The sequence below is a fragment of the Saccoglossus kowalevskii genome, chromosome 3 (assembly GCF_978046115.1).
Source record: "Saccoglossus kowalevskii chromosome 3, keSacKowa6.1, whole genome shotgun sequence".
NCBI classification, from domain to species: domain Eukaryota; kingdom Metazoa; phylum Hemichordata; class Enteropneusta; family Harrimaniidae; genus Saccoglossus; species Saccoglossus kowalevskii.
The window spans coordinates 2,094,671-2,113,305 of NC_140643.1; the positions used below are offsets into that span (position 1 = coordinate 2,094,671).

The following is an 18,635-nucleotide window of genomic DNA, read 5'->3' on the forward strand; positions in this document are numbered from 1 at the left end:
TGTCAACAGTTTGTTATTTTGTTTGAACTGTTTGTCAACAGTTTGTTATTTTGTTTGAACTGTTTGTCAACAGTCTGTTATTTTGTTTGAACTGTTTGTCAACAGTCTGTTATTTTGTTTGAACTGTTTGTCAACAGTTTGTTATTTTGTTTGAACTGTTTGTCAACAGTTTGTTAATTTGTTTGAATTGTTTGTCAACAGTTTGTTAATTTGTTTGAACTGTTTGTCAACAGTTTGTTATTTTGTTTGAACTGTTTGTCAACAGTTTGTTATTTTGTTTGAACTGTTTGTCAACAGTCTGTTATTTTGTTTGAACTGTTTGTCAACAGTCTGTTATTTTGTTTGAACTGTTTGTCAACAGTTTGTTATTTTGTTTGAACTGTTTGTCAACAGTTTGTTAATTTGTTTGAATTATTTGTCAACTGTTTGTTATTTTGTTTGAATTTTTGTCAACAGTAAATGTTATTTTGTTTGAACTGTTTGTCAACAGTTTGTTATTTTGTTTGAACTGTTTGTCAACAGTTTGTTATTTTGTTTGAACTGTTTATCAACACTGTTATTTTGTTTGAACTGTTTGTCAACAGTTTGTTATTTTGTTTGAACTGTTTGTCAACAGTTTGTTATTTTGTTTGAACTGTTTGTCAATAGTTTGTTATTTTGTTTGAACTGTTTGTCAACAGTTTGTTAATTTGTTTGAATTATTTGTCAACTGTTTGTTATTTTGTTTGAATTTTTGTCAACAGTAAATGTTATTTTGTTTGAACTGTTTGTCAACAGTTTGTTATTTTGTTTGAACTGTTTGTCAACAGTTTGTTATTTTGTTTGAACTGTTTATCAACAGTTTGTTATTTTGTTTGAACTGTTTGTCAACAGTTTGTTATTTTGTTTGAACTGTTTATCAACACTGTTATTTTGTTTGAACTGTTTGTCAACAGTTTGTTATTTTGTTTGAACTGTTTATCAACACTGTTATTTTGTTTGAACTGTTTGTCAACAGTTTGTTATTTTGTTTGAACTGTTTGTCAACAGTTTGTTATTTTGTTTGAACTGTTTGTCAATAGTTTGTTATTTTGTTTGAACTGTTTGTCAACAGTTTGTTATTTTGTTTGAACTGTTTGTTAACAGTTTGTTATTTTGTTTGAACTGTTTGTCAACAGTTTGTTATTTTGTTTGAACTGTTTGTCAACAGTTTGTTATTTTGTTTGAACTGTTTGTCAACAGTTTGTTATTTTGTTTGAACTGTTTGTCAACAGTTTGTTAATTTGTTTAAATTGTTTGTCAACTGTTTGTTATTTTGTTTGAATTTTTGTCAACAGTAAATGTTATTTTGTTTGAACTGTTTGTCAACAGTTTGTTATTTTGTTTGAATTTTTGTCAACAGTAAATGTTATTTTGTTTGAACTGTTTGTCAACAGTTTGTTATTTTGTTTGAACTGTTTGTCAACAGTTTGTTAATTTGTTTGAATTGTTTGTCAACTGTTTGTTATTTTGTTTGAATTTTTGTCAACAGTAAATGTTATTTTGTTTGAACTGTTTGTCAACAGTTTGTTAATTTGTTTGAACTGTTTGTCAACAGTCTGTTATTTTGTTTGAACTGTTTATCAACAGTCTGTTATTTTGTTTGAACTGTTTGTCAACAGTCTGTTATTTTGTTTGAACTGTTTGTTAACAGTTTGTTATTTTGTTTGAACTGTTTGTCAACAGTTTGTTATTTTGTTTGAACTGTTTATCAACAGTTTGTTATTTTGTTTGAACTGTTTGTCAACAGTTTGTTATTTTGTTTGAACTGTTTATCAACAGTTTGTTATTTGTTTGTTGTTTGTCAACAGTTTGTTATTTTGTTTGAACTGTTTGTCAACAGTTTGTTATTTTTGTTTGAACTGTTTATCAACAGTTTGTTAATTTGTTTGAATTGTTTGTCAACTGTTTGTTATTTTGTTTGAATTTTTGTCAACAGTAAATGTTATTTTGTTTGAACTGTTTATCAACAGTTTGTTATTTTGTTTGAACTGTTTATCAACACTGTTATTTTGTTTGAACTGTTTGTCAACAGTTTGTTATTTTGTTTGAACTGTTTGTCAACAGTTTGTTATTTTGTTTGAACTGTTTATCAACAGTTTGTTATTTTGTTTGAACTGTTTATCAACTGTTTGTTATTTTGTTTGAATTTTTGTCAACAGTAAATGTTATTTTGTTTGAACTGTTTATCAACAGTTTGTTATTTTGTTTGAACTGTTTATCAACACTGTTATTTTGTTTGAACTGTTTGTCAACAGTTTGTTATTTTGTTTGAACTGTTTGTCAACAGTTTGTTATTTTGTTTGAACTGTTTATCAACAGTTTGTTATTTTGTTTGAACTGTTTGTCAACAGTTTGTTATTTTGTTTGAACTGTTTATCAACAGTTTGTTAATTTGTTTGAATTGTTTGTCAACTGTTTGTTATTTTGTTTGAATTTTTGTCAACAGTAAATGTTATTTTGTTTGAACTGTTTATCAACAGTTTGTTATTTTGTTTGAACTGTTTATCAACACTGTTATTTTGTTTGAACTGTTTGTCAACAGTTTGTTATTTTGTTTGAACTGTTTGTCAACAGTTTGTTATTTTGTTTGAACTGTTTATCAACAGTTTGTTATTTTGTTTGAACTGTTTATCAACAGTTTGTTATTTTGTTTGAACTGTTTGTCAACAGTTTGTTATTTTGTTTGAACTGTTTATCAACAGTTTGTTAATTTGTTTGAACTGTTTGTCAACAGTTTCTTGAACTGTTTGTTATTTTGTTTGAATTGTTTGTCAACAGTTTGTTATTTTGTTTGAACTGTTTATCAACAGTTTGTTAATTTGTTTGTTGTTTGTCAACAGTTTGTTATTTTGTTTGAACTGTTTGTCAACAGTCTGTTATTTTGTTTGAACTGTTTGTCAACAGTTTGTTATTTTGTTTGAACTGTTTGTCAACAGTCTGTTATTTTGTTTGAACTGTTTGTCAACAGTCTGTTATTTTGTTTGAACTGTTTGTCAACAGTTTGTTATTTTGTTTGAACTGTTTGTCAACAGTTTGTTAATTTGTTTGAATTATTTGTCAACTGTTTGTTATTTTGTTTGAACTGTTTGTCAACAGTTTGTTATTTTGTTTGAACTGTTTATCAACACTGTTATTTTGTTTGAACTGTTTGTCAACAGTTTGTTATTTTGTTTGAACTGTTTGTCAATAGTTTGTTATTTTGTTTTAACTGTTTGTCAACAGTTTGTTATTTTGTTTGAACTGTTTGTTAACAGTTTGTTATTTTGTTTGAACTGTTTGTCAACAGTTTGTTATTTTGTTTGAACTGTTTGTCAACAGTTTGTTATTTTGTTTGAACTGTTTGTCAACAGTTTGTTATTTTGTTTGAACTGTTTGTCAACAGTTTGTTAATTTGTTTAAATTGTTTGTCAACTGTTTGTTATTTTGTTTGAATTTTTGTCAACAGTAAATGTTATTTTGTTTGAACTGTTTGTCAACAGTTTGTTATTTTGTTTGAATTTTTGTCAACAGTAAATGTTATTTTGTTTGAACTGTTTGTCAACAGTTTGTTATTTTGTTTGAACTGTTTATCAACAGTCTGTTATTTTGTTTGAACTGTTTGTCAACAGTCTGTTATTTTGTTTGAACTGTTTGTCAACAGTTTGTTATTTTGTTTGAACTGTTTATCAACACTGTTATTTTGTTTGAACTGTTTGTCAACAGTTTGTTATTTTGTTTGAACTGTTTATCAACAGTCTGTTATTTTGTTTGAACTGTTTGTCAACAGTTTGTTATTTTGTTTGAACTGTTTGTCAACAGTTTGTTATTTTGTTTGAACTGTTTATCAACAGTTTGTTAATTTGTTTGTTGTTTGTCAACAGTTTGTTATTTTGTTTGAACTGTTTGTCAACAGTCTGTTATTTTGTTTGAACTGTTTGTCAACAGTTTGTTATTTTGTTTGAACTGTTTGTCAACAGTTTGTTAATTTGTTTGAATTTTTGTCAACAGTAAATGTTATTTTGTTTGAACTGTTTGTCAACAGTTTGTTAATTTGTTTGAACTGTTTGTCAACAGTTTGTTATTTTGTTTGAACTGTTTGTCAACAGTTTGTTATTTTGTTTGAACTGTTTGTCAACAGTCTGTTATTTTGTTTGTTGTTTGTCAACAGTTTGTTATTTTGTTTGAACTGTTTGTCAACAGTTTGTTATTTTGTTTGAACTGTTTATCAACAGTTTGTTATTTGTTTGTTGTTTGTCAACAGTTTGTTATTTTGTTTGAACTGTTTGTCAACAGTTTGTTATTTTGTTTGAACTGTTTATCAACAGTTTGTTAATTTGTTTGAATTGTTTGTCAACTGTTTGTTATTTTGTTTGAATTTTTGTCAACAGTAAATGTTATTTTGTTTGAACTGTTTGTCAACAGTTTGTTAATTTGTTTGAATTGTTTGTCAACTGTTTGTTATTTCGTTTGAATTTTTGTCAGCAGTAAATGTTATTTTGTTTGAACTGTTTATCAACAGTTTGTTATTTTGTTTGAACTGTTTATCAACACTGTTATTTTGTTTGAACTGTTTGTCAACAGTTTGTTATTTTGTTTGAACTGTTTATCAACAGTTTGTTAATTTGTTTGAACTGTTTGTCAACAGTTTCTTGAACTGTTTGTTATTTTGTTTGAATTGTTTGTCAACACTCATTTTTGGATGTATTAAATTGTGTTTTGTATATTCTTAACACAAATGCTAGATGCTAAAGATTACTATTGTTTGTAATTTAAAATGTCGTATGGTCCAAAATGTTAATTCTTGACATGTATACTAGATTTGGTTAGACCTAAATTAGTAATACTATCTTTAATTCTTTAGTGAGTATATGCAATAATTGCTGAATTCAGCTAAAATAATCACATTACATCTGCTCTGTTGATCATACTTACACATGCTGTTTAACTTTGCTCATCCATAAATTTATTGTATATTTCTGGCAGTTCAAAGTTCAACCTATGTATAAAAAAACTCCCCACAACAGATAAGCCCCCAATCAGTCTGAACATTATCTTCTTTCAGAACAACTTCGCTTTAGATGATAGAGGGCACTATTTCATGGCCTGCAGAGATGACAGATATTTACATCCTGATGTTCAAAATTTTTAGTAACATACAGTAATATTTAACATGCTGAATGTAGTCTCAAATGCTAGCTTAGCTTGCATGCAAAACTCCTACATATCTAAAATTTGCATATTGTAATCAACATATTAGTAACATTGGTAAATAATTCAGGCAATATGTTTACATTATTTATGACATTTTTAGCTCCACTGTCAACAAAGTCCTTTGTTGTCCATCGTTGGCATCAACTTTATAATTTCAAATTCTTCTTTGAAACCACAAGTCAGAAAGTTTTCAAGTTTTCAAATCTAAAATTTTGTATTTTTAGTCCCTGTCCAGACGCAGTCCGAAAACGGGGACTTATGTTTTCACCTCTGTGCGTTCGTGCGTTCGTCTGTGTGTGCGTCCAGACCTGTATCTTAGAAATGCCTGGACCAATCACAATCAAACTTTACAAATACATCATACATGATATCATACATAAGCACGTCAATTTGTTTCATGATCTGATTCAAGATGGCCGAATGGCCATCAAAATCATCAAAATAGAGCATTTCCCGGTTGTTTACAGATGGATTTTGTTCAAACTTTATATATACGTTGGACATTATAGGACCTTGATGCACATCATTTTGTTTTACGATCTGATTCAAGATGGCCGAATGGCGGCCATTTTTGTGCTAAAAAATCATAAAAAGCAACCATTTCTCGGCTGTTTACAGATGGATTTTGCTCCAACTTGGTATATACATTAGACATTATGAGACTTTGATGCAAATAATTATATTTTTCAGATAACATTCAAAATGGCCGACTGGCGGACATTTTGTATTAATCAATGTATTAATCAATCGTGCCATATCTCCAGCTTGTTTTGACTGATTATGTTCAAATTTTAAATATTCATTATACATCATGTCATAGATATATTGGTTTGACGATCCTATTCAAAATGGCCGAATGGTTGTCATTTTTGTACTAAAAAATCATCAAATATCAAGCATTTCTGGCATTTATGGATGGATTTCGTTCAAACTTGGTACATACATTAGACATTACAGGTTCCTGATGCACGTCATTTTATTTTTCAGATCAGATTCAAAATGGCTGTCTGGTGGCCATTTTGTTTTAATGAATGGGTTTCCAGACCCATATGTCTGACTTGTTTTGTCTGATTATGTTCAAATTTTTAATATTCATTACACATCATGTCACAGATATACGGATATATTGGTTTGATGCTCTTTTTCAAAGTGTGCTATTCTTGTGCTGAAAAAATCCTTGAATATCAAACATTTCTTGCATTTATGGATGAATTTTGTTCAAACTTATAACACACGTTAGACATTACAGGTTCCTGATGCATGTCATTTTATTTTTCAGATTGGATTCAAAATAGCTGACTGGCGGCCATTTTGTTTTCATGATTGGTCTTCTAGAGCCATATCTCTTAAATGCTTTGACTGATTATATTCAAATTTTATATATTCGTTATACATCATGTTATATATATATATACATGTATTCAAAATGGCTGATTTTGAATGCTGTTCCAGAGCATATCTCTCAATATGGATAAGTACTTGTTTGACGATCAGATACAAATGTCAATCATTTTAATGTTAAAAAAATCATATTCCTGACATGGTTATATTTCAGCTCTATTACTATAAACATAACTATATATCTTAAATTTGATAACTAACAGGGACTGTGCCATGCATGGCTTGTTGCTGAATATTTTTGTGATTTTTAGTTAAAAGTGATTTTTTCAACTTCTTTTAAAAAAACACAATTGAGATTCCTTTGATATTATACATATAGGTACTACATGTGGACCTCTCTCAGATTTGTTCATTTCATGATGATATCTTCAATTCTCCAATTTTTATGAATATTTTTGTCATTTTTGGTAAAAAGTGATATTTTCGACTTCTTGTTGAAAACCGCAAGTCCTGTTTCCTGCTGCTTGTAATTTTTAAAATTATTAGTTTTTCTGAAAAAGCAAAGCTAAGGTAAATTACACTCAAACTACTAGTATACATTAAATGCCAAATACTTGTATAGACTAAGATTCCATTAACTCAGCTGTGAGTAAAATTGAATCTCTTCCATTTCATTTCAAGAGATTAAATCAGTAAAGATCTGAGAAGTTTGTCATGAATGTTTTCTGATTTTCTTTTATTTCAAATCAAAAATGCTCAAAATACGCAAGCCATAATGGTTCAAATTTACTACAAGTACTTTTGATGGTTGGTTTGGCCATTTCTGACATTACAAGTATGATTGATTTTCTGTTGTAGCAAATATGTGTGCTCATTTTGTTAAAAACCTATATTTTCAATTTTTGCATGCCAAATTGAAAATAAATTTTAAAAAATGCATATTAAATAAAAAAAAACTATTATTATTTCACAGATGTGACTATGTCATTTTCAATGATTTGTTCTATTTTGTATTTTCAGAAAGGTTTTGGATTCCAGAGACAAGATATACTCACAAATTGCAGAGTATTTACAGCTGAAAAATGTGATTGAACGAATACAGGTAATTATGAAATACAATGATCCCTTCTGAACTTGAGTTTTGCAGGCATTTGATGCATAACTTGTATTGCCACACTGTAATCTGCCATATCATTTACTATTATTTTCGTTTGTACGGCTTATGCGCCCTTGCAAGCTTGGGTGCTTCAGCGCACGACCTCGGGCAGCAAAAGCCATATCCGGTCCATAAGGGTTTTATCATATACCTTATATGAAAAAACGTCTTTAGTTATGTTATTTTTCGCTCGTCTGGCCTAAAACAACATCTCTCACACAATAGACAAACGAATGTCACCAAATTATCCACAAATTACGTTTCAATGAAATAGCAAATGAACGTAAATTTTATAACAATATTTTAACTGTAATAAATACGAACTCATTATAAACTTTCTTTCTTAAGAATAAACACTACAGTCCAGCTAAGTTGGTCATTTACTGACCTCTACTGCAGGTAGAGCCGCGTTGATTTCACAGTTGTTAAAAACTGTAGTCGGTGAACGAGAAACAATTGCTTGACAAGAAGCATTTTGGTTTACAGGTCCAGATTCTGGCGTAGCTCAACTTAGAATATCTGAAATGCGCCGATAATCTTCCATTGAGAGACAGTATTGTCACAGTCAGCTGGATTCGGTGTCCCTGGGTGTATCCGGCAACACCGATGCCAACTGAATGAGAGTATCGTAGTGCTGTAAACTTGACACGTTTTTGTGACCAGTTATCTTTATGATTGGCTGTAGTGGAATGCCGGTTTTCGTCAGGGTAATAATGAGTCCAATTGAACTGGTCTTTCGGTATATTTCCCATCCACAGAATAATATCGTCAGCCATTATCGAAGCGCAGACTCAAATTAAGCGCGTTGTCTGTAAACAGAAAGTTCAAAGAAATAGACGCGTTTACCAAATATGGTGAACACGGCCCCGGGCATGATATGGAAAATTATTGCACGGCTCGTGCATCGGGATTCCCATAGCGTTAAAGGCCTGGCAATACGAGGTATATGATAAACTACATTTGTTGTATTTAATGTCATATTGCATATTAAGTAATATGCCCCACCCCACCGAGTCAATTTCTTGTACAAACAATATTATCAGAATCCATGAAATAATTATGTAAATTTAGCAAATGATTCACCTGTACAATAAAGGGTCTGATAACCATGTCAAACCCAAAGTGGTCTGTCTTAATCTGTATCTGTTTTCTTCAGTGATTGATCAACAAATCAAACTGTTTTTTTTCTGTTCAAATCAGGAAATACAAAAACATAATGGTATTGATGTTAAAACTCACAAGAATTGGCCAAGGGTTATATTGTATTGTTTTTTATATGTAAGAAAATTATGATTTCATTTGAGTTTGAAGTCCAAAAACGGAGACTTATAATTTGGTCTCTGTGCGTCTGTGCATCTGTGCGACCGTCCGGAGTCATATCTCAGAATCCCTTGGACTGATTCTGTTCATTCTTTGCATGTGCCTAGTACTTTATGTGGGACATATGCACATGCAGTGGTTTAGCGATTCGATTCAAAATGGCCGACTGGCAGCCATCTTATTTTTTGTTGTATTTTTGACATGCTTTGTCAGTTTTCATTCAAACTTGGCACATAGATTATACACGTTAGAATACATGTCCATGACGATTTATTTCGCAATTGGATCAAAAATGGTCGACTGGCAGGCATCTTGTTTTTACCTTGCCCGTACCATCAAAGATGGAAGGGAAAGGTATATTAAGGGAAAAATTTTGTCCGGCGTTGTCGTCGTCGTCGTCGTTAATAATTGTTATTGTGTGCATGATAACTTTACTAATTCTATTCCAAATTTCATCAAACTTGGTCACCTTGTTCATCAGTATAAAGTCTTCCCTGAGTTTGAACAACAGATGTCCTGTATGAAAATATCATGCAAAAATTGAGAAAAACTGATAAAATATTTTGACTGTTTCTACTTGACTGATCACTGGTGATACACATCAAAGGTCACTGACCTCAGTGGAAATATGCATTGTTGTATGTGTTCAATGAAGCAAATGATTTATTTTGTAATAATATCCTTGGTAATGTATCTCAGAATCCCTTACTGGGTTTCAAAACCAACTCATGGAGAGATCGCACAGTCTGATACACATTTGCAAACCTACCAATAAATCTTTACAGAAAACAAGATGTCAGAAAATCAATATAAGCACTCCTATGAACTGGGTGCCAAACTTTGATCAAGATCTGAAGCTAATAGAAAATCTGTTTAGTTCAAAGTTAACAAATCAAAAACAATACATAAAAAATACATAAAAAGCAAAACATTTCATCCACATTTTAAAAAGAAAATTGTTCTAAAATATATGTATTCTGTATTTGACAAAGAGTTCATTCGACAAATGAAAACTCACAGGAATATGTTTCAGCTATTAGAACAGAATGATAGAGTTTTTATAATACTAGTTTAAAAACTCACTTCAAACAAAGATTGCAGTGTTTGAAGATGTAGGTTCTCAGGAGGCAACAGTACTGTTGACTTCTCCCTCCACTGGACACCAACTAACTATTTAAGTTGATTTGCATGCAAAGCAGAGCTTGCAACATGATAGCTATTCATAAAGGGTGGTTTTTTTTTTTTACTTTTCATATAATACAGTAGTCACACAATGAGGCAGTTCATATTTGTCTCAGTGAATCATTAATTTTTGACAGACACCTGTACAAAATACTTGGACAAAAGCCAGCTAAGATTTTCTGTTATTTTGCATGTTTTATGAATCTATTCACGTCTAAATGCAGCACTTTTTTTTTTGCAATGAGGCATTTGTTTTTATACTAAAATATCTGAATTACTTTGAATAAAGCTGGAAATTATGTCCCTTAAAATAATTAAACAAATAAGGCACAAATGTTTTTGTAAGATATTTACATCTTTAAAGGACATTCGGTAGACTGATTCCCCACTGTTAGTTCAACCCTAAAACTTTTTTGTATTCAAAATTAATTATGACAATGTATATTTATATTGAAACAAACGATGTTAAAGGGAATTATATTTTTTTTTATGCAGTATCTTGGACGTGCTCTGTCAGTTTTCAATCAAATTTGGCACATACATGTACTTTATACATTTTAGGATGCATGTCCATGACAATTTGTTTCAAAATCTGGTCAAGGATGGCCGATTGGCAGCCATCTGACTTTTTGGCCTTACTACTATATTTCCACAATTTATGTACCATTTTCATTTGTATTTGACACATACATCATACATATCAGTGTGTTTCATAATCAGATGGCCGAATAGCGGCTGTTTTTATTTTTGGCCATATTTACTACTACACGGAACACATGTTTTGATGTAAATAAACAATCTGTTTTATACGCCACTTGGAACTCACGTTTCAAGGACACACTCACGACAACCCCTCTGCTAAAATTTAATAACAGGGACTGTGTCATTTTCAATGACTTGTTCTTTCCTGAAACAAACAAATTACAATGTAGCTAGTAACCTCCCAACATTTTCCTTTCCTAAAACAACCAAATTATGATGTAGCTAATAACCTTCCACCATTTTCCTTTCCTAAAACAACAAAATTACGATATACAAAATGTAGCTAGTAACCTTCCACCATTTTTCTTTCCAAAAACAACCAAATTATGATGTAGCTCGTAACCCTCCACCATTTTCTCTCCTAAAACAACCAAATTACGATGTAGCTAGTAACCTTCCACCATTTTTCTCTCCTAAAACAACCAAATTACGATTTAGCTAGTAATCTCCCACCATTTTCCTCTCCTGAAACAACCAAAATATGATGTAGCTCGTAACCCTCCACCATTTTTCTCTCCTAAAACAACCAAATTATGATGTAGCTAGTAACCTCCCACCATTTTCCTTTCCTAAAGCAACCAAATTATGATGTAGCTAGTAACCTCCCACCATTTTTGACTCCCATGTGCAAAGCACAAAATGGGAGTCTTTGCGGTTAGTGTGTCTGTATGTGTGTGTGTGTGTGTGTGTGTGTGTGTGGGTGTGTTGGTGGTCTCATGCCACTAATTAACCAATGGCTGCTCGTAGCCCTCAATTTAAATGCCTAGCAAGAACCAATGACATTTATTAAATATTTGTTTTCTCAGGTGCTCCCTGTTTGAGGGCATAATCACCTGGGTCAGAGGTGAGACCAACATGTGGTCTTTTGTTTACTACTTAGCGGCTGTGTACCTGTGGGTTTATTCTGTGTATATTTGGATGTTCTAATCTTGGTGTTTTTCCAGTGATTTCTCTTGGTGCAAACCAAATACAGTAGGTGTGTCTTGTTTACCTGAGATTTGCAAGAGTTTGAGCTGGCCAACATGTTAGTTTTTTTCATATGGTTGATTACTGGCATATTGATTTCCCATTTTTGAGCCATATTTTCAACTTTCTTCGTCATTTTCATATAGCAATCTCGTCATATGTTAACATTGTCGTCTATGGAAATTCAATTAGTGGTATGAGCCCTGGTGTAGACGTAGAAGTAGAGCCAGTAGACCAGACATGCACAAACAAAGTGGAGCCCCTTGTAAAAGTGGAGCCCCAAACAAGTGGCTCCACAATGTTTCATAATTTATATTAATATTTAATCGAATTTAAGGTAGCGGGACTATTATTTGCATACTTGTTTTCATCTTCTAATTGTGACTAAATGACTACAAATAGACCCAGGAAAGTATATAATTTTAGAATCGCCAGATTTCAAGCTTTTCACAAGTGTATTTTGCATGCCGGTATCTGCATTCTACGACGCGTTACTCAATCAAAGGTGAAAAATTACTTTTTCTGTAAAAAAAATAGTTACGCATTTATGCTGGTGATCAGAAGTATTTTTTTTCACTTTTCCTAGTTGTTCAATAGTCTGGTAAATTGAATGTGTCTGGTCAGTTTTATTCAAGCAACGCGTTTTAAAAAATAGTGTGCTGAATTTCAATTACTGTTTTAGTCGCATTGCCCCCAACTCAAACCACAACTCGTTGGTAAATAATCGATGAAATAGTTTGTCTGGACACATTCAAGTTCCTCTCACTGTCACCTTAAAGCTGTGAAAATTTGGTGTTAATCCGACGACAATAAGTATACGTTATTTTTTGTTAAAGACCTTGTATTTTGAAAAACATAAACTCCTAGAAAACGTCCATGAAGTAACAGCAAAGATTTTCAAACTTGTTTATCAGCACAATCAATTTGTTTTTCCATCAAGGTCTGTTTTAACATGTGTAGGGACATCCAAATGTGTAAGGCTATTGGAAACCAAAAAAATAAAGGAATGGGATAGCTATAATTGGATAAATTCGTCATATGAAAACACCAAAATCAATGATTTTTTTTCAGTGACTGTATGACCTTGTGTCTGACACATTCATATGCAAATGACTAATCTATGAAACAAACAGGGGCGGAGACAAACCACTCAAATGTTTGGAAACACTCATTGTGTGTCAGATAGCTACTGATAACACATCCTAACATTGCTTTGTCTTGAGTTTATCTTTGAAACTTATAGGCACACAGATTAAACCTGTGTTGTTGATTTTGGAAAACACTACTGAGGCTGCCTTGCTTCCCTTCAGAAAATCTACATTTTAACCAACTTACATGACATTTTATGTTTCGTTGACTTTATCACATGAAAGTTTATAGTGCATTTCATCAATTAATAAATAAATGTGAAAATCGTAATTTTCAACACAAATAATAGTCTCGCTACCTTAAGTCAGGTTTGCGAAGCTTAGGTTTAGTATCGGGGAAGGTATGGTTCAGTTTATATTAATATTAATATAATTATACCATACCTTACCCCGATACTAAACCTAAGCTTTGCAAACATGTCTATGTTCAGTCACGGGATATTCAACTCTCCATTGTATTGCATTGTAATTGAGTTTAATTAAACTCACAAGAATTGGCCAAGGGTTATATTGTATTGTTTTTTATAAGTAAGAAAATTATGATTTCATTTGAGTTTGAAGTCCAAAAACAGAGACTTATAATTTGGTCTCTGTGCGTCTGTGCGTCCGTCTGGAATAATATCTCAGAATCACTTGGACCGATTCTGTTCATTCTTTGCATGTGCCTAGTACTTTATGTGGGACATATGCACACGCAGTGGTTTAGCGATTTGATTCAAAATGGCCGACTGGCAGCCATCTTGTTTTTTGAAAATGTTGTATTTTGGACATGCTTTGTCAGTTTTCATTCAAACTTGGTACATAGATTATATATGTTAGGTTACATGTTCATGACGATTTATTTCACAATTGGATCAAAGATGGCCGACTGGCAGCCATCTTGTTTTTTGAAAATGTTGTATTTTGGACATGCTTTGTCAGTTTTCATTCAAACTTGGTACACAGATTATATATGTTAGGATACATGTTCATGACGATTTATTTCGCAATTAGATCAAAGATGGCCGACTGGCAGCCATCTTGTTTTTTGAAAATGTCATATTTTGGACATGCTTTGTCAGTTGTCATTCAAATTTAGTACATAGATCATACATGTTAGGATACATGTCCCCGACCGTCCCTGAGTTCCTGAGTCTGTCCGTTCATCCATCCGTGTGTTTGTCCGTCAGTGCGTCAGTCTGTCCAGAGTCATATTTCAGAATCCTGTGGACTGATTCCGTTCATTCTTTGCATGTGCCTAGTACCTTATGTGGGACATATGCACTTGCAGTGGTTTAGCGATTCGATTCAAAATGGCCGACTGGCAGCCATCTTGTTTTTTGAAAATGTTGTATTTTGATCATGCTTTGTCAGTTGTCATTCAGACTTGGTACATAGATTATACATGTTAGGATACATGTCCATGATGATTTATTTCGCAATTGGATCAAAGATGGTCGACTGGCAGGCATCTTGTTTTTTTATATGCGGTATTTTAGACGTGCTCTGTCAGTTTTCATTCAAATTTGGCAACAGCCATCTGACGTTTTGGCCTTACCACTTTATTTCCACAATTTATGTCCATGACAATTTGTTTCAAAATCTGGTCAAGGATGGCCGATTGACAGCCATCTGATGTTTTGGCCTTACCACTATATTTCCACAATTTATGTACCATTTTCATTCGTATTTGGCACATACATCATACATATCAGTGTGTTTCATAATCCGATCAAAGATGGCAGAATAACGGCTGTTTTTAATTTTGGCCATATACTACATGTACTACACAAAACACGTGTTTTGACTTGAAACTCAAGTTTCAAAGACACGCTCGGGACAACCCCTCCGCTTTAATATGACGAGCACAAAGGGAACTTTCAAAAATTTTACTTGGACTGTGTCATTTTCAATGACTTGTTCTTTCCTAAAACAACCAAATTACAATGTAGCTAGTAACCTTCCACCATTTCCCTTTCCTAAAACAACCAAATTATGATGTAGCTCGTAACCCTCCACCATTTTTCTCTCCTAAAACAGCACCATTTTTAGTCCCCGTTTGGACGCAGTTCGAAAACGAGGACTTATGTTTTGACCTCCGTGTGTCCGTGTGTGTGTGCGTGCGTGCGTCTGTGCATCTGGACCTATATCTTAGAAATGCCTGGACCAATCACAATCAAACTTCACACATACATCATACATGATATTATACATATGCACGTCAATTTGTTTCACGATCTGATTCAAGATGGCGGAATGGCGGCCATTTTTCTGCTAAAAATCATCAAAATCAAGCATTTCTCGGCTGTTTACAGATGGATTTTGTTCAAACTTGGTATATACATTAGACGTTATGGGATCTTGCTGCAAATAATTTTGTTTTTCAGATAAGATTCAAAATGGCCGACTGGCGGTCATTTTGTATTAATGAATGTGGTTCTCGTGCCATATCTCTGACTTGCTTTCACTGATTATGTTCAAATTTTAAATATTTGTTATACATCATGTCATAGATAGACAGATATATTGGTTTGACGATCCTATTCAAAATGGCCAAATGGTGGCCTTTTTTGTGCTAAACAATCATCAAATATCAAGCATTTATGGATGGATTTCATTCAAACTTAGTACATACATTAGACATTACTGGTTCCTGATGCTCGTCATTTTATTTTTCAAAATGGATTCAAAATGGCTGACTGGTGGCCATTTTGTTTTAATGATTGGGCTTCTAGAGCCATATCTCTTAAATGCTTTGACTTATTATATTTAAATTTTATATATTCGTTATACATCATGTTATATATATACATGTATTCAAAATGGCTGATTTTGAATGCTGTTCCACAGCAATTTCTCTCAATATGGACAAGTACTTGTTTGACGATCAGATACAAATGTCAATCATTTTAATTTAAAAAAAATCATATTCCTGACATGGTTATATTCCAGCTATATTACTATAAACAAAACTATGTATCTTAAATTTGATAACTAACAGGGACTGTGCCATGAATAGCTTGTTCTTCCCTTATGATTTAGCTAGTAGTAACCCTCCACCACTTTTCTCTCCTAAAACAACCAAATTATGATGTAGCTCGTAACCCTCCACCATTTTTCTCTCCTAAAACAACCAAATTATGATGTAGCTAGTAACCCTCCACCATTTTCCTTTCCTAAAACAACCAAATTATGATTTAGCTAGTAACCCTCCACCATTTTTCTCTCCTAAAACAACCAAATTATGATGTAGCTCGTAACCCTCCACCATTTTTCTCTCCTAAAACAACCAAATTATGATGTAGCTCGTAACCCTCCACCATTTTTCTCTCCTAAAACAACCAAATTATGATGTAGCTCGTAACCCTCCACCATTTTTCTCTCCTAAAACCAAATTATGATGTAGCTAGTAACCTTCCACCATTTTCCTTTCCTAAAACAACCAAATTATGATTTAGCTAGTAGTAACCCTCCACCACTTTTCTCTCCTAAAACAACCAAATTATGATGTAGCTCGTAACCCTCCACCATTTTTCTCTCCTAAAACAACCAAATTATGATGTAGCTAGTAACCCTCCACCATTTTCCTTTCCTAAAACAACCAAATTATGATTTAGCTAGTAACCCTCCACCATTTTTCTCTCCTAAAACAACCAAATTATGATGTAGCTCGTAACCCTCCACCATTTTCCTTTCCTAAAACAACCAAATTATGATGTAGCTCGTAACCCTCCACCATTTTTCTCTCCTAAAACAACCAAATTATGATGTAGCTCGTAACCCTCCACCATTTTTCTCTCCTAAAACAACCAAATTACGATGTAGTTAGTTAACTTCCACCATTTTCCTCTGCTTAAAACAACCAAATTATGATGTAGTTACCGGTAGTTAACTTCCACCATTTTCCTCTTCTTAAACTACCAAATTACCGTACCTCCCCGAGTATAAGCCCCTCCCCGAGTATAAGCCCACCCTTCTGTTTTTAGACATTTCACAAGTTGAGGGCATCCCCGAGTATAGGCCCATGGTGTTTTTACCGGGCATCGACAACATTTATTAAAAAGTATATTTCATTGCATAATAATCGTGAGTGGTATGTTAGTTTGGTTCCTGCCTTTACGAGAAAACTCATTTTAATTTCAGGCCGGCGAATGTACGGAAAATGGTTCGCATATTTTCTATTTTGTTATTTACTCAGGATGAACCCTTATGTTGCAATACTGAAGTAATGCATATTTCTTCTGAATAGTAGTTTTAGAAGCGCCAAAAACGTGATTGTCAAGTCCTGAAACATGTTCATTGAACATCGTTTTACTCTTCCGAATAATCGTGTCCATTGAGACTTTCGTGAATGGGGTGTGATCGAGCAAACTATTCTTCGGCATGAATGGCAACCGTGACAAATTTAAATACTTCCTCCACCCTCAGTTTACCTTTGGAAAATTGCGAATCAACAGTGTTAGGGAAAAAAATCACTGTTTTTTGTCGAGTCAAATCGCATATTGCGTTGAAAAAATTATTTCGTCAATAATCGGAAAACTTCGTCTGTACGACACAACATTTTGATTGGTTGACCTGTTAGGTCAAAGGAAGTTGTTCAGACCAAGTCATGATGCAAAACACCATGTCAGAAATTGCTTTGAATCGAGAGTTTGCGAACGATCGAAAACATTCCACAACGAAGATAATGATAAAGAAGTTGACCTTGACTGTTTTTCCACAGACCTTACCCATTTTTGCACCGTAAATTCAGGCGGTATCAAAAAGTGTTGTGGAAATCAAAAAGACCTAATATTTCTCCAAGACGGCACTGTGAACGAAAAATGTAATTTGTTTAATTTGTCGTGGTTGGGAAGATGGTTACAATTTAAACCCCCCCTCCAGTTTTATCTTTTCTGAGGTGGTCCTCGAGTATAAGCCCACCCCCTAATTTTCCCGATTTCACATGGCAGGCCCCTGGGCTTATACTCGGGTAAGTATGGTACAATGTAGCTAGTAACCTTCCACCATTTTCCTCTCCTAAAACTACCAAATTACCATGTGGCTATTAACCTTGACAAGCCGGTAGGCTGGTTGGCGCTCCGCTCAAAAACAAGCAACATGTTTTTGGCTGTTTCCATGGTGTGACATAAACGTGAAACTAACGTCGGTTTATAACTAATACGAAGTTCGCAAACACCATTCAGTCTTTAGAAGTCACTTAGTTTATTAATAGGACCACAGTCACTCTCTTAGTAGAGTGACTGTGCTAGAGCGCATTCTGCTGTTACATTTATTATTTCCAACCGTTTTGCGATAACATTTTCTAGAATGAAGCGTTTCCTGTAAATGCTGGAAAGCGAAATAATGAAATAACGAAATGGTAAATATTTACCTAAATTGCAGTGTGTTGACCTTCATAACAATATACTTCATAATGCAAAACACTAGTCACAGTGAGTTATTTAAATATACGACTCCTAATCGAAAAATATAACCACAGTCCAGAATTTCAGACGAATATTAAGCAACCTAAGAGCATATCAGAAGCATTTACTCTAAAATATAAAAAAGAACTGCAGTCAAAAGTC

General features: G+C 33.1%; 1 protein-coding gene across 1 annotated transcript in view; it reads left to right on the top strand.

The window, feature by feature from the left end:
- Positions 1-18,635, top strand: part of LOC144357578 (protein UXT-like) — a 59,831-nt gene that overhangs the window by 4,034 nt on the left and 37,162 nt on the right. The window contains exon 2 of the mRNA XM_085496686.1: positions 7,573-7,654. Coding sequence (XP_085352812.1) covers positions 7,573-7,654 — 82 coding nt within the window. The remainder of the gene's footprint in view (positions 1-7,572; positions 7,655-18,635) is intronic.